At 41.3% G+C, this 17,536-nt stretch overlaps 1 protein-coding gene across 1 annotated transcript in view; it reads right to left on the reverse strand.

Annotated features, from left to right (window-relative positions):
- The window catches only part of ABCC9 (ATP binding cassette subfamily C member 9), a 137,911-nt gene that overhangs the window by 104,319 nt on the left and 16,056 nt on the right, over positions 1-17,536 (reverse strand). Inside the window, exons 5-11 of the mRNA XM_004611277.2 lie at positions 16,218-16,384; positions 13,999-14,241; positions 9,166-9,357; positions 6,902-7,054; positions 6,215-6,370; positions 3,861-3,995; positions 577-739 (exon numbers count right to left, since the gene is read on the reverse strand). Of these exons, the coding sequence (XP_004611334.2) occupies positions 577-739; positions 3,861-3,995; positions 6,215-6,370; positions 6,902-7,054; positions 9,166-9,357; positions 13,999-14,241; positions 16,218-16,384 (1,209 nt within the window). The remainder of the gene's footprint in view (positions 1-576; positions 740-3,860; positions 3,996-6,214; positions 6,371-6,901; positions 7,055-9,165; positions 9,358-13,998; positions 14,242-16,217; positions 16,385-17,536) is intronic.

Consider the following 17,536-nt stretch of genomic DNA (forward strand, 5'->3'; position numbering starts at 1 on the left):
ACCCCTGTGCATCACTGGCTGTGACCCAAAAAGCCAAAAAAAAAAAAAAAAGAAAGAAAGAAAATAAAATAACCTAAGGAAGAATAACCCAAGAAACACATAAGACAACTGCAGATCACTTAAAAGCATTTCTGTGAATTCAAAGGGCAATAGTAATACAGTGAATCATTTAAATGAATTATTTTGTTCTGAAAAACCAACTACTCATCCCAATTGTAACTGAGAAGGAAATTCCAATCTCTGTGGTTTAAATCAAAGAAGATTCTTAATGATGCACACATACCATAGGTACCGTCACCATCACCCCATCACCACGCCATTTTACAGGCAGAGGAAACAAGGATTTCAGATGTAGATATAACCAGGTACACAACTTGTAAGGAATCAAGTTCAGGTCTAACTGGCCCTTAGCCTGCTCCAAAATTTAAGTTCAAGTAGTCTCAAGTGGCTCATGGCCTATTAGTCTGAGTTTATGAGGAAAACAAATGGGTTTTCTCTACTGAACTGAGCTTTTCACTCAACTTTTCACCGATCACAACCTAAACCCAACAAATCACCTGTTTTGGTGCAACTTACTGGAGAGTGATGTATAAAGGGCAAAGGTTTTGAGGCTGGAGAGTTCCTTCATTCTTGTTTCTTCCACGCTCTTGCAGAAAATGTGCTCCCAAGCATACAACTTGAGAAGCTTGATGCCTTTCAGTATTTCATTGGTTTTCTTCAGTCTCTCTGTGGAATAATCCTATAAAATAAAAATGATATCAGTGCCCACAACATCCAAGTGCCCCAGAGAGGCAGGGGATGGAAGGAGATTAAGATCTTCATAGGTGGGCCAGTGCTGCCTTCAAGAGTGCTCATGAGAGTCTCAAAAGAAATAGTTTGGGGGCTGGAGCAATAGCACAGCGGGTAGGGCGTTTGCCTTGCACGCAGCCGACCCGGGTTCGATTCTCAGCGTCCCATATGGTCCCCTGAGCACCGCCAGGAGAAATTCCTGAGTACAGAGCCAGGAATAACCCCTGTGCATTGCCAGGTGTGACCCAAAAAGGAAAAAAAAAAGAAATAGTTTGAATTCAGAGGTGATGTAAAATTTTTCCCCATTGAAAACTCTCGTGACTCTGTGGTTTAAATAAAAGAAGGTCTTTAATGATGCACACATACCATATGGTGTTACCATGCATGGTTACTTCAACTACAACTTCCTTTTTTTTTTTTTTGCTTTTTGAGTCACACCTGGCGATGCCTAGGGGTTACTCCTGGCTCTGCACTCAGGAATCACTCCTGGCGGTGCTCAGGGGACTATATGGGATGCTGGGAATCGAACTCGAGTCGGCCACGTGCAAGGCAAACGCCCCACTCGCTGTGCTATTGCTCCAGCCCCAACTACAACTTCTTGACTAAAGAAAACTTCTTGGGTTTCGCACTATCATCTTCAGTAATGTCTCCTTCCTAGCCCTACAATCAGGGAAATGAGTGCGAGACTCCAAGGGACCCTCCTGAAATCCAGATCCTTCTGTTCTTCTCCACTCAGCACTTCAAAAAGAAACTGCAAATTTAAATTCATTTGCTTCTCAGATCTGAGAATGTTTGCACCGCAGCTTCCGAATACAGTTCTTGAAGCCAAGTTTATCATCTAAAAAAACTGTTTCAGGAATTGATTCAGTTGATTGACAACTAGCCACGTAGATTGACTGCAGGGAGATTTGTAAGAGACCTAAAAATCTCAGCCTAGTAACCCATTCTAGCTTCCCTCACCAGAAGTATGACCTGAGAAGTACCAGTCAGATGGTATCACTGTATCACTGTCATTCCATTGCTCATCGATTTGCTCGAGCGGGCACCAGGAACGTCTCCATGGTGAGACTTGTGTTACTGTTTTTGGCATATCGAATACGCCACGGGGAGCTTGCCAGGCTCTGCCGTGCGGGCGGGATACTCTTGGTAGCTTGCCGGGCTCTCCGAGAGGGGCAAAGGAATCGAACCCAGGTCGGCTGTGTGCAAGGCGAACGCCCTACCCGCTGCGCTAAGGTACTGGAAACAGTGAAAAGCAGTAGCAGACTGGCCCATGAGACAGATGAGAGGAAAGGAGACTCACAGATGCCTTTTATTTTCATCCATCCTCCTGTCTCTCTGGTCTCAGATGCCTGATGAGGGAGTGTAGGATGAGTGAACGAACACAGTGCGAGCAGCTAAATCAAAGCACATGTCTGAGGCTCATCGTGTCTCTCCCGGGTCCCCTTGCCCACACCTTTCTGTCTGCGTGTTTGGAGTGAAGAGGGCTGATGGCTCAGACAAAACTCCGGAGGAACCTCCCAGGAGCAGCAGAAAAACAAGTGATGCCCCCCACTTGCGTGACAGGCAGCCTGCTCGCCAGGCCTGGCCCCGCTTCCCCCGGTGGCTGGCCCTCACATGTCATGCCTGATTCACAGACGGCCGCGCTCAGGTTTAGCCAAAACTTTATTTCTCAATGTGCTGTCAACAATTGTATTATTTGAAACCTTTTTCTTTCCAAGAAGCCGATTGTGTTGGCTCAAGCGAGATGATTTCAGGGCCATGTGCAGCCAGGAAGGGTCAAGGGCTGGGCTCTCTCTGGCTAGCCACGCTGACCGAAGGGCTGCTGTGGAGCCAGGCAGCTCCAGGGTCCCCCCGTGGCTGGATCCAAACCCCGGGGAAACGGAATTTCAGAAGCTCTGACCCGACCCTTTGTTTCTTGATCGGCTTCTTCCTCATCAGCAAACAAAATCCATTGGCCTGCTGCACATGAGGTCAATTCATGTTTGTCCCCATGTTTTATTCTATGAAAGCATGGTGAGTTTCAAAGTCACTCATATTTGTCTAACAATAGTCCATCCCTGATCCTGCCGCCAGCGTCAGCATCCCCTCACCAGTGTAACCAGGGTCCCTCTCCTACTGTTTGCCCCTACAAGCCCCAGCCATTTCGACATGCACCTTTTCTGGTTGGTTATGAAAGTTCGGGTCTCGTGATTTCAGTGTTGATAATTCTGTGGTTTGGATATTTAGCTCTCTCTTTTTTTTTTTTTTTTTTTTTTGCCTTTTGGGTCACTCCCGGTGATGCACAGGGATTACTCATGACTCTGCACTCAGGAATTACTCCTGGCGGGAGTAATCCTGGGGGACCATATGGGATGTTGGGGATCAAACCCGGGTCGGCTGCGTGCAAGGCAAACACCCTACCCGCTGTGCTATGGCTCCAGCCCCTCTATCATTTCTTAACGCCAACAATGTACCTGAATCCCCTTGCCCCCTGCCTCCATTGCTTCTCATCTATCTCTTCTCCCCTTCCCCTTTACTCTATATCTTTCTTTCTCCTCCTAGAACTTTGAGGCCAAGGCTGATCTAGGCATCTCCCTCCACCCCCTTTAAACCATTGAATTTCTTCAGTCACTAATGGAGACTATGCGGCCAGTGGCCTCCCCTCCTTATGTCTGACCAACACCAAGAGTTAAGATACTGGTATTTTGGGGCTGGAGCGATAGCACAGTGGGTAGGGCGTTTGCCTTGCACTCGGCCAAACTGAGTTCAATTCTCAGCATCCCATAGGGTCCCCTGAGCACCGCCAGTGGTGATTCCTGAGTGCAGAGCCAGGAGTAACCCTTGTGCACCGCCAGGTGTGACCCAAAAAGAAAAAAAAAAGATACTGGTATTTTGAGTCTAGGATCACCCTGTCTTAGCTTCCAAATTCACTCCTAAAAGTTATTCCTGAGATCCAGCGAATGCACAACAGCTGCTGGCCCACTGAGTTATCTGCAAAGCACCGTCAGGGGTCTGCCTGCCTCCGCTATATGTTAAAACTGAAGCAGCATCTCTAGATTTTCCCAACAAATGTTTCCAAAGACATTACTTACAAGAGTGCTCTTCTGAGCCTCTGCCAGCTTCGTGGCGATGAAGTACTGAATTGGCGCCAGGAGAACAATGACTGCGGCCCCGACCAATGCGCTGGACCCCAGGAGGTTATAGAGCAGGATCACCCCCATGATGATCTAGGGAGGAAAGCACGGACAAAGGGGAATGAGTGTGAGTGTCAGTGCGTGCGTGCATGCGTGCGTGCGTGCGTGCGTGCGTGCGTGCGTGTGTGTGTGTGTGTACACACGCACAAGCACACATTGGAGGGTGTGGACGATTGCAAGAAGTAAAATCTTTTTTAGTGAAAATGTAGTACTTCCTCATTAGCATATTTGTTTATTTGGAAGTCAACTCAACTGTGACCGTTGGATTAGCCCGGGATTTATTTGGGGAAGGCTACGCAGTAGGAGCTTATTTTTAGTACGCTGATGCGTACAGCTGGTGTCAAACCAATTTACTGCAGGAGCTTGCCAGGGGCCTCATGATGCTTCAACTTCCAAAGCAGGCCTCAGAGTTTTAAAAGGACACGGCATTGACATTTTTCTTAGAAATGATGTCACCTCTCACACTCGTGGCTTCCCACCATATTCTTGAGGCGCGGTCACAGTTGCTTGAGGCAGGAAGGGCAGAAAGCAGAGCACAGAAATCTAATAAAGGTGGGTACGAAGGGCTGCTTTTTAGCTGCGAGGGAATCCACACTCCTGCGTTCCCCAAAGACCTCAGACATGACAGAAGGATAAGAAATCCAGATCTACTAAAATTGGGAAGGTGTTAAAGCTGGTTCCCCATCCAACCTCATTTCCTTTGAAAATGTAATTTTTTTAAGGCCCCCATCTCTTATCCACTATTTTCTTGTTCCTCTTTAAAAATCTGGGATCTGAGCTAGCTATCTTTTCACCCTGAAAACCGTTTTCCCCAGTAGCGGAGATGACTGTGTCGACTAGTGAATTCTAGACTTGAGTTGAAGCATGAACCATAATAAACTTCTTCCATTGTAACAGCTTTACCCTTGGTGATCTCCTGCATTACCTGAGATAAAGCATTACTTTGCTATGTCTTGATGATAACAGCTCAACTTTGGCTTTCTGGAGGCTGTGGCACACAGCATACCAATCAGCTCTTTGGAATTCAACCAAAAAGAAAATGTCCTGAAGACCACTGCGGATGCAAGTCAGAGCCAGTCTGGGGTCGTGGGTGTGATTTCAGTTCTACCAAGCAGGCAGCCACCTAGTGACCTGTGAACGTGCAGCTTGCTCAAAGTTGACAAGGGATATTTTACATCTTACTGTGTGCCAAACACTGTGCCCCAGAGACACTTTTACTTGACTTGGACTTTCATTAAAAAGAGCAAACAATAAATTTAAAGCTACCACATCTCCATATCATCTTTTGTATTTTATTTTATATTTTTTGGGGGGGTCACACCCAGCGATGCTCAGGGGTTACTCCTGACTTTGCACTCAGGAATTACTCCTGGCGGTGCTTGGGGGACCATATGGGATGCCAGGGATCGAACCAGGGTCGGCCGCGTGCAAGGCAAATGCCCTACCTGCTGTGCTATCGCTCCGGCCCCAACATCTTTTGTATTTTAAACACAGAAACATGGGGGCCAAGAGTTGGGTTGACTGGAACTATGGGTTCTGCTCTGCTTTTGGGGTGCATGCTCTGAGGTAATTAACACTGAACATCATGTAAGAGACAAAACTGAGTTCACGTACACCATTTTAAATCAGAAAGGACAAACATCCTGTCTTAACTGAAATTCTATTTTCCATAGAAAAAGCTAATTAGTGGTACTCCCTCAATGTTCCTTTCACCTGATAACGTTTAGCATTCTATAAGAGTATTAAAAGTACTAACGGACTAAAGTAGTCACTCCAGTTTTGAAATACTGTTAGTCTGCAGAAGTGAAAGGGGTCACACCCTGGTTCTGTGACTTATTTGAATTTGGACTGTGATTAGTTAATCACAGGGAATTAATTACTGAGCACCCACAACATACTGGGCACTGAACTAAATGTTTCCCAATATTTATTCATTTAATCTTTATCATTTCAGCAAACCTTAGAAGGAGGTACTATTATCATTCCCATTTTGCAGTTAAGAAAGCCAACATTTGATGGCACGAGCATAGAGAATAGAGCAAATATTTGAGCCTTCACAGTACAGTCCCAAACCCACTTTTTAACCGAGCATTTCTGGGCGTCAGCTCTCTGTACTAGAATGCGATCCAATGGGCCTGGGTATCAAAAGGGCATCAGAGCATTAACACTCATAAACTTTACTCTTTACATCAAATCTCTATGCCTTATTCCTCCTTTCCTCTGCACAGTGAGAAATGACTTGTGTGGCTTACCTGAACAGGCATAGCCCAGAGATTAGGGCACAGGAACAAGAACCACATGAGTTGATTTGTTTCTATGGCAACCAAGTTATTGATCTGTCCGAGGGTCATCTCACCCATGGACAAATTAGATGTAGAGAGTCTAAGGATTTTGTTGTATATCATGGCCTGCAAAATAAAAAATTAGAGATGTACTTAAAAATCTAAACATAATCTTCAACACAATTATCTTCATAAAATATGCCTAATTTTTTTTGAAAAGGGGATGCAAAAACCTATAATGAAATCTTCTTAAGTCAACCACTATTTTTATTTTAGCAAAGCTACTTTTACGCTCTCATTTAAATAGACTTTTTTTCTGGCAACATAAAAACATACATTCAACTTTAAGCATAAACTCTAGAACACAAAGAAAAAGATAAATGTGAGCTATAAAGGGGTTTTTGCATTATGTTATTATTACTATTTTTGCTCAAGGGCTACTCAAGCTCTGTGCTTAGAAGTGACTCCTGGTATGTGCTCTGCCCATTTATTATATTGTTGTCAAAGTTATTTTTAATTCAATAGGTTTATAACAAACGTGTGTTTGTTTTAATAAGTAAATCCCAGAAGGGATGATGCTGTAGTATCAAAGTGGAAAATGAAGTGAAAATGATAGGTGGCCTTTTCAAGAAAAGATCATTCACTGAGTGTACGTACCAGCAGAGCCCCTCGGAGATTAATGCCAGTCTCGATGGTGACGTAGTAGGAAGCCTGCAGAAATGTCCTTTGCAGGATGAGGGCCAGGAAGAGTAGAACTGCCAGCACATAAGCATTTTCAAGAAATTCCTTTGAGGAAAGGGTGTCTGCAGTCTTATCCCAAAAGAAAAAAAAGAAGAGCTGAACGCTATTTTTATTTTTCCAGAAAGTGGGCATACTGCTCACATTTATTAAACAACACGTGCTTTTTCTAATTTTAAAAACTCCTTATCTTTATAATGTAACAGTGGAATGATCTCTACAAAGAGTTTTGATTTTCTTAGAAATAAAATTAGTTCAATTCATAAAATCCTCAATAAAATAGCTAGAAATATTAAATTGGAGAACACAGGTATATTTTCATCTTAAAAAATCTGAATACATTTTCTACAAAGATAGTCTATCTAAATTAAATGTGAAACAGTGAAAGAAAACAGAAGTTGGGGCTGGAGCAATAGCACAGTGGGTATGGCATTTGTCTTGCATGTGACCGACCCAGGTTAGATTCCCAGCATCCCATATGGTCCCCTGAGCACCGCCAGGCGTGAGTGCAGAGCCAGGAGTGACCCCAAAAAGCAAAAAAAAAAAAAAAAAAGAAAATAGAAGTTATTTTAGATTCCTTATTACTAGCAGAAATTACAAAACTAACTAATCAAGCAATCAGGCCAATGGAACAAAAATATACTATCTGTAGACTTGTGACTTTAAAATTATTCTATCCAGTAAAATTCTGCTGATTTTCAGCCATCTTAATTTATGCTAAACAAATAAATTACACAATTTGGCACAAATTTGGACAAATCCTGAGTTTTCATACTTTCCACCTATAAAATTCTCTACTTTTAATTTCTTCTTCACTTATGGAAAGATGTGCTTTCCTCTTGAAAAAACACTTGTTTAGGATGAATAAGGGAGAAAGGACAGGAAGGTTTTTGGAAAGCTAGAGGGGCTTTTGGAAAGCTATATGTCTTACAGTTAGCAGGGATGGGTTAGAAAAGATATCCTGGGGGCATATCTGTTCACTTCAATCATGCCTGAGCAGTAAAGGACCCACGGATCTACACCGAGCTCTGCAAGCACCAGGTACCAACAGTTCACAGTTACTCTGCGGAGCTTCCAACCCAGGAAGTCAGACCATCTACCACAAACACAGGCTTCGTTATCAGCAACACTGAAGAGTGAGTCCAAGGGAGATACTGTGTTTGACTGCAAGGAGAGGCCCATTTAGGTAGGACAATCAGCATCTTGCTCTAAAGGCAGCCTGAGAGTCAGGCTTGGACTCGATGGATAGGGTAAGAGGCACAGGGAATCAGAATGAGGAACTAGCTAAGGGAAATGGACACAACCAGACTAAGTATCTACAAAACTAGGGAAATGAGTCACAGTTTAGACACTAGTCAATTCCCACTGAAGTCTCCTACATCAGGAAATTAAAGATTACACACGTTTAACAGCAAATACATAGTTTCTTAGGCCAGCGTGAGCCCAAGTAGTAAAATAACTTCTAATAAAAAAAATATCATACTGTGACTCTCCCTGGTTATTGTGTAACAGTGATGGTTTTTATTAGAGAAGAAGAAAGTTTATATGTATTACCAATCGCATCATTAGCAATATTGGTCACAGACCTCTAAAATAGTGACTCAGCCACCCTCCCAGACTGAGCACAAACATACTTTAATGGGGTGCCATAAAGATCAAAATAAATAATCAGTGTAAAATTTCTTAACATAGTTTCTGGCACAGGGTAGAAACTTATTAAATGTTTATAGCCTCTGAATCTGAGAAATAATTTTGTTGGCCAGGTCTATTTAATAAATACATAAACACATGATTTTCTCTACAAGAAAGATTATTGTTTTCTTTTTTTTTTTAAAAAAAAAAAAAGCATTTAGTCCTGTGTAAAGAGAGCTTATTTGAACTGCTCATAAAAGTGTGATAGAGGGCTGGACTGATAGCACAGCAGGTAGGGCATTTGCTTTGCACGCGGCCGACCCGGGTTCGATTCCCAGCTTCCCATATGGTCCCCTGAGCACCGCCAAGAGTAATTCCTAAGTGCAGAGCCAGGAATAACCCCTGTGTGTCGCCTGATGTGACCCAAAAAGCAAAAAAAAAAAAAAAAAAAGTGTAATAGAAAAAAAAATTGAGTATTGACATGAAAAATGTGAGTACAGACAATGAAATCTGCCAATAGCATCTTTCCTTTCACAAGCACAGGAACTTACTCCTGGAGATTTTGCCATGGTCTGAGTATCATTCACACGCTGAACTATTCCAGAGATGCAGAGAGGACCCGCAAACCCCAGCAAGTCAGCAAGGTAGCGGAATGTGCTGCTGAGAAGAATGGGTCGCCCAAAAGCTCTGTACATCGCAAGCCATATAGATGGAGTCGAATTGGGGTGGTCTGCTACTTTTTTCTGAAAGAAAGAAAAAAACAGATAAACCAAAATAAGAGAGTAGGAAATAACCTCAACAACTCTAAAAATTCATTCTTGTATTTTAAAATAAATATGAAGAGGTTCCTATAAATCCCTCTTCACATAGTACTTTAATTCTAAATCCTTGCAGGCTCGACAAAACTCTACTACTGGATATACGTTGATGCCACAGAATGAAGAATAACTGGGGCACATTTTCAAAGATTTTTCTCCTCGAGTTATTTTTAGTTGTCAAGAGATAACCCCCAAATCAAGTCTAGACTAAAGTCAAATTCCTTTGATTTGGAAAATATTTGTCTTCCATGAATATTACCCAATTACATCTCATGGAAATCATGGTAGGAAAGTTCAAAGGTGAAAGTTACTAAGAAGCTGGTTAACATATGATCATATCAATAGATGCAGAGAAAGCATTTGACAAGATCCAACATCCTTTCATGATGAAAACCCTCGCCAAAATGGGGTTTGGAGGAACTTTCCTCAAGATAGTCGAAGCCATCTATCACAAGCCTACGGCAAGCATTATTCTCAACGGGGAAAAACTAAGGGCCTTTCCTCTGAGATCGGGCACAAGACAAGGATGCCCACTCTCACCACTCCTCTTCAATATAGTACTGGAAGTACTTGCGATAGCTATTAGACAAGAAAAAGAGATTAAGGGCATCCAGATAGGAAGGGAAGAAATCAAACTCTCACTATTTGCAGACGACATGATACTATATCTAGAGAAGCCTAAAACCTCTACTAAGAAACTCTTAGAAACAATAGACTTATACAGTAAAGTTGCAGGCTACAAAATCAATACCCAAAAATCCATGGCCTTCATATATGCAAACAATGAGGCAGAGGAAAGGGACATGAAAAAAGCAATCCCATTCACAATCGTGCCCCAGAAAATCAGGTACCTCGGAATCAGCTTAACCAAGGAAGTAAAAGACCTTTACAAAGAAAACTACATAACGCTACTCCATGAAATCAAAGAGGACATGAGGAAATGGAAACATATACCCTGCTCGTGGATAGGGAGAATCAATGTTGTCAAAATGGCAATACTCCCTAAAGCATTATACAGATTCAATGCGATCCCTATAAGTATACCCATGACATTCTTCAAAGAAATGGATCAAGCAATCCTAAAATTCATATGGAATAACAAACGTCCAAGGATAGCTAAAACAATTCTTGGGAAAAAGATGATGGGAGGCATCACCATCCCCAACCTCAAACTTTACTACAAAGCAGTAACAATTAAAACAGCATGGTACTGGAACAAAGGCAGAGCCGTAGACCAATGGAACAGGGTGGAATATCCCTACACACAACCCCAAATGTATGACCATCTAATCTTTGATAAGGGAGCAAGAGATGTGAAGTGGAGCAAGGAAAGCCTCTTTAACAAATGGTGCTGGCACAACTGGACAACCACATGCAAAAAAATGGGTTTAGACCTTGACCTGACACCATGCACAAAAGTCAGATCAAAATGGATTAAAGACCTCAACATTAGACCACAAACCATAAGGTACACTGAAGACAAGGTCGGCGAAACCCTCCACGATATTGAAGATAAAGGTATCTTCAAACGTGACACGGAACTAAGCAATCTAGTAAAAACAGAGATCAACAAATGGGACTACATTAAACTAAAAAGCTTCTGCACCGCAAGAGATACAGTGACCAGAATCCAAAGACTATCCACAGAATGGGAAAGGATATTTACACAATACCCATCAGATAAGGGGTTGATATCAATGGTATATAAAGCACTGGTTGAACTCTACAAGAAGAAAACATCCAACCCCATCAAAAAATGGGGCGAAGAAATGAACAGAAACTTTACCAAGGAAGAAATACGAATGGCCAAAAGGCACATGAAAAAGTGCTCTGCATCACTAATCATCAGAGAGATGCAGATCAAAACAACTCTGAGATACCACCTCACACCACAGAGACTAGCACACATCCAAAAGAACAAAAGCAACCGCTGTTGGAGAGGATGTGGGGAGAAAGGGACCCTTCTTCACTGCTGGTGGGAATGCCGACTGGTTCAGCCCTTCTGGAAAACAATATGGACGACTCTCAAAAAATTAGATATTGAATTCCCATTTGACCCAGCAATACCACTGCTGGGAATATATCCCAGAGAGGCAAAAAAGTACAATCGAAATGGCATCTGCACATGTATGTTCATCGCAGCACTGTTTACAATAGCCAGAATCTGGAAAAAACCCGAATGCCCCAGAACGGATGACTGGTTGAGGAAACTTTGGTACATCTATACAATGGAATACTATGCAGCTGTTAGAAAAAAGGAGGTCAAGAATTTTGTAGTCAAGTGGATGGGCATGAAAAGTTTCATGCTGAGTGAAAGGAGTCAGAAGGAGAGAGACAGACATAGAAAGATTGCACTCATCTATGGTATATAGAATAACAGAGTGGGAGACTAACACCCAAGAACTGTAGAAATAAGTACCAGGAGGTTGACTCCATGGCTTCGAGGCTGGCCTCACGTTCCGGGGAAAGGTCAACTCAGAGAAGCGATCACCAACTACATTGTAGTCAAAGGCCATGTGGGGGAAGGGAGTTGCGGGCTGAATGAGGGCTAGAGACTGAGCACAGCGGCCACTCAACACCTTTATTGCAAACCACAACAGCTAATTAGAGAGAGAAAACAGAAGGGAATGCCTTGCCACAGTGGCAGGGTGGGGTGGGGGGGAGATGGGATTGGGGAGGGTGGGAGGGACACTGGGTTTACGGGTGGTGGAGAACGGGCACTGGTGAAGGGATGGGTTCCAAACTTTGTATGAGGGAAGTATAAGCACAAAAGTGTATAAATCTGTAACTGTACCCTCACGGTGATTCTCTAATTAAAAATAAATAAATTTTTAAAAAAAAATAAATAAAAATAAAAATAAAAATAAATTATGGGAAAAAAAAAAAAAAAGAAGCTGGTTAAGATTTCTGATCACATCATTGTGTGACTGTAACCCAAACATGAAAGCTTGTTACTATCTCACGGTGATTCAATGAAATTTAAATAAATAAATAAATAAATAAGAAAAAAAAAAAGATTTCTGATCACAAAAGATTGGCCAGTCAAATCCTTAAGCTAAACAGAAAAGATCATCTCAATTTCAAAGAATTTCTCCTCTGTGTATTTTTTTATGGGAAGGTTGAAGGATTTGGGGTGTTGAGGGAAGCACCCCCAGCTCTGTGGTGAGGGATCACTTCTGGCAGGGCTCAGGGGACCAGACGCAGTACCCAGGCAAGCATCTACCCTCTGTTCTCTCTCTGTGTCCCGTCCTCGGGGTATTGATCCCCATGAATGGTAGACAATACTTCTCAACGTTACTTTAGACTTGTGTTTCCTACTTACTCAAAGAAATGAAGAGTGATATATACACGCAATACATACCATGACTTTACACATTTACAGTTACATATTGGAAAGATTTTAAGACAAAAATAACCGCAATTAACTCTTGGGAAAAGGTGGAAAACATTGTTTTCATAGTGACAACAGAGTCAGTTCAATGCAATAGACTTGCATTGTGTTTTATGTCCAACTTCCTATTAGATAAATAATTAGATTATTCTTGAAACTTAATTTCTGTCTTTATTTACATCTGTGTTTGGGGACACACCCATCTGTGTTCAGGACTTACTCCTCGCTCTTTGCTCAGAAATCACTTCTGGCAGGACTTGGGGGATCAAACCTAGTGCATGCAAGGCAAGCACCCTACCTGCTGTACTATCTCTACAGCCCCTTTATTTAAACTTAACATTCAAAAAAATTTTAAAAAACATTTATTAAACTTTATTTATAAAAGACATTAACAAACCAAGTTCAAGCTACTCTTCTATAATCGTAGCATACTAAAGCTAGACTATAGATTGCTAAAATATTAGTATTTACTGAAGGAAAGAAGTTTTTCACGATTGTGCAATACTTTTCCCAGAGGCCAAACTGGAGAGATGACTCAGGTTCATTTTTAAGTAACTGTTTCCTGTAACATCAATTTAATAATGTACTCTTTTGATACAGAACAGAGGTAGTTTTCATCATGGATTGTAATAGCTTTGTTGATCATGATTTAGAAGAGTCAAAGCTCTTTCTGATTCACCATGCCAGCGTCCCTCTCATTGATGGCAGTGATGCCTCGCTAATCAAGTAGGCTTCTCATTTGAAAGATAAAGTCCAAATTTTGATAAATTTCTTAATGTTGGTTTAATGGAGATGATCTATTTTTCTTAATACTAGTACAACTGACAGTATGCTTGAAAAACACTTAATAACAAAGCTCAATGAATTAACCCTTTCATATGGTAATAAGGATTAGACATAGACGATCAAGTGAGCTTAATTATTACTCTCCAACTGGTTCCAAATATGGAACAATGCTCTCCCTATGCCTCTTCATGAACTGACTGCAAAAGAAACACAACCCAAGTATATTTTACTGTTTTTTTCAGTATATTCTCAAAAATCCAACTGACAAGGCACAAAATTACTGCATAAAACAGAGTCTATTCTTCCTGAACCAGTGATCACTGTGCTCAGTGCCTTTCTATTTAACAGGTCATACTCTATAATTGTGGACGTTAAAAATAGAAAATTACCTTTTGTTCTTCATATGCCTCTTTCAGGCAAACATAATTGGTGACTGCTCTCATTGCTATTGGTAGTTTTCCAATTGCCTTCAGATCAATAGGCTTCTTGTGAGCAGATATGATAAGTGTGTTCATCCACCAATATGTTGCTTTCGACAATAAGTTTACAAATGGTTGAAGGAATCGTACGCCCAGGTCCTGGAGATCTTCTGGAGGTTTTACTTTCTGAGGCTTCGTGAAGAATACATATCTCTGTGGCAAGAAAAATTCCACAGAGTAACAAGCAACCCAATTCTCTCCACATATTAAAGACAAAGTTTTCTATACTTGAATATCTGAATGTGACACTTCTGTTTTTATTTACTTATTTATTTGGGGGTTTTGGCCACACCCAGCAGTGCTTAGGGCTTACTCCTGGCTCTGCACTCAAGGATCACTCCTTGTGGCTCAGGGAACCATATAGGGTGCTGGGGATCAGATATGGGTTGGTTGCATGCAAGGCAAGCACTCTAACCACTGTACTATCTCTCTGGCCTTCACGCATTTTATTTTAATACCTCCTTCTATACCTTTCTAAAATATTCTTCGAAATAACTTTCTTTTGATACAATGACATTAACTAATATCTGAATTTCACATTTTGCTCTAGGGATCAACTCATAAAAGGTAATTTTTTAAAAGCTATTTTTAAGAGCTATTGCTGGTAATCAATATTTTATATCTGTAATAAAACCAACTCAAAAAAGATTTTACATTTTTACATTTTCTAGCTTTTGAAAATGTGCTATCAACACTGAAACTGACTGTCAATTTGTGGTCTGGTTAAATCGTGTCTTCTCCACTAATCTCTGCAACAGGGACCTTGCCATTCAGAATAAATTCAAAGGGCTTCATAAAAAACACAGAGAGAAAAGTATGTCATTATTATGTCACACATCAGAACTGGAAACACTACGTGCAAGATATCTGTAATCATAGACCAGGTATAAAATTATTTCATACGAACTGTAAATGGAACAATGTATTTGGTACACCAGGCACTGGATAGTTATGAATGAATCAACAACATCTAGGGTCATATGGAGATATATGGATCATTAGTTGTAGGATTACGTAGCCTCTGGTAGTTTAGGTTTATTGGGTTACTCCCCTTATGGTGCTCCCATTCCTCTGTGTTTATTTGTAATTTCTTTCTTAGTGTTCCCTTGACTTGCAAATATTGTTTTTCTCTTCTCTTTGAGTCCTTTGCATAGTTTATTCAGAACCATATCCTTTTTGTATGGACACAGGAAGACTTAGCCTATGCTTTTGTAACCTGGGAGTTATTTGACTCTACATGATATTTTCCTCCTGGGCATCTGTTCTCTCAACCTAAACCTCAGCTGCCCTTACTTCCTAGCACCCCCAAAAGCAGGGTCCCGCCGAGGGATGAGACGGACCCAGGGCAAGCGGTGAGTTGTGTGCTACCCTGGCATCGAGATGGGCCTGGCCAAAGTGCCTAATGCTTAACTATAAATTAAGAGCTTGATCATGGACAAATGCTGTCATGATCCAAACAGTGATAACTAGATTCGGACACTGCTAGGGTGAGGAGTGATTAATCTGGCCTGAGTGCTGTAGTCTGAGTTTGTGGCAAGATGTTGCCAGGAGAGCTGCCTAGCAAGCCTCAATGTATCCCTTGCTATGTCCATACAAAAATAACTAGTATTAAGATGTTAGTAAGTGTTTGGACTAAGGAAAGGAAAAAAACCTTAAGAGTCAGGAAGGGCTTTGGAATGCCCTGCCCTCAGGAAGGGCTTTCTTATGTTGATTTTGTTACCTGGCTGGGTGTAGCCTAGAGGGCAAGGTGGGAAAGAGAAGAGGAAGAGAGACTAGAGAAGGGAGAGGGCTGGAGCAGATCAGAGAGAGGCCGGAGCTGGGAGTGCAGGAGATGAGAAAGATGGAAGATTGAATAAACGGTAACTAATCAGCAACCAGCTTGGTCCTTGTTCTTCCCTTGCTGGTCCTTGGCCAACGGCCGTCCCCACCCAGCCCATACACAGCGGTTCCAGAGCACAGAACGCGGGCGGTGAGACAGAGCCGCCCAGAGAGCCCGAGAGTGCGCATGCCCGTCGGTGAGCTTTAGTTTTTTACAATTAATGGTTTGATTTTATATTATACACATGGATGATAGACAGCTGGCTATGTCAATCATTTTGAATTGTTACTATGAACTCTTAGAGACTTACTCTGACCCGAATGACATTGATCTCCACGGCCATCAGGAGTCCGTTCAGGATGACCATCATACCAGTGATGCAGAAACGCAGGTTTGATATGTCCCAACCTGACTGCCAATACTTGACCAGCTTTATGGTTTTGGTAATAAAGGCCATCACCCAATATAGAAACAGCGCTGGAGAAAAGGAGAAACATATTTATTCCCTGATTTTTTTAAACTTCACTTAAAATTTCAATATAATGATAATGGTTTCAATTGCAAAGACATTTATTTAATATTCTATTTCTGGTTCATTTTCATTGCTAAGAGATTAACACCTAAGCTCTCTTGCATGTTGGAACATTGAGTTGAAGGCCTGCTGATGGCTTCAGGTTCGAAGTTTCCATTATAATCCCATGGGAAAGACAGACAGATATCAATGATCTGAAAACCAGATTCTGTACATTCTGGAGGACTTAAGAGTCCATTTGTAAATAGTAAACTTGACTTTAGCTTCCAATTTCACTTTTAAAGATGCCCTGATTTCATGGAGAATTTGCAAGTGATTGTCAGTTTCTTCTGCTCAAGAGTGTCTCACAACTTTCAGAGGCTTATGCTGTGATCCAGAATGACTATGAAATATTAGATTTGTCTGACGTATCATTCAAAGCAAAAGAGGGACTCTTCTCACCCAGATGGTTGGAAACATTTGAAAACACTTGAAATACGTCACCAGAGCAGATATAAATACTGTGAATACAATTTGAGCTACTTGATATTCATAGGACATCTAATGTAAAAATATAAACAATATTTTCAGAATATACTTTCTAATTAATTATACATTGTCCTAGTACAGACTATACACTCAATCAAAACACAGGTGGCAATTACCAGTTTGAAATAATAGATATTAGGGGTGAGGAGAACTAGCTGAATGGGCTGGAATGTGGGGGTTCCAGTTTGATCCCTTCCCTACATCTTCCCTAAGTATTGCTGAAAATAATTCCTCAGCATTTCCGGGTTTGAGTCCCCAAATTGATAAATGTGTAAATTTTATAACAGATATTGGGGGGCAAAGTGAAATAAGGAGGTGTCACCTCCCTTGCATGCAGCCATATTACCATTAGTAATTAAACCAAACCTTTTCTTATATGCTATTGTTTTTGTCATAACCTATAGGAAATTTCAAAGTTGTTCTTTTCATCTTTGTACAAAGGTGTCTATGATATATCTCCCTGACACTTGATACCAAACAGCTCGTAATCAAGATAATGCAGGATTTGACAAACCTTATAAATGAACATTTAACCCCTCCTGCTTTTAATTTTATTAAATTGTTTTTGC

The sequence above is a fragment of the Sorex araneus genome, chromosome 10 (genome assembly GCF_027595985.1).
Source record: "Sorex araneus isolate mSorAra2 chromosome 10, mSorAra2.pri, whole genome shotgun sequence".
In the NCBI taxonomy this organism is placed as follows: Eukaryota; Metazoa; Chordata; class Mammalia; order Eulipotyphla; family Soricidae; genus Sorex; species Sorex araneus.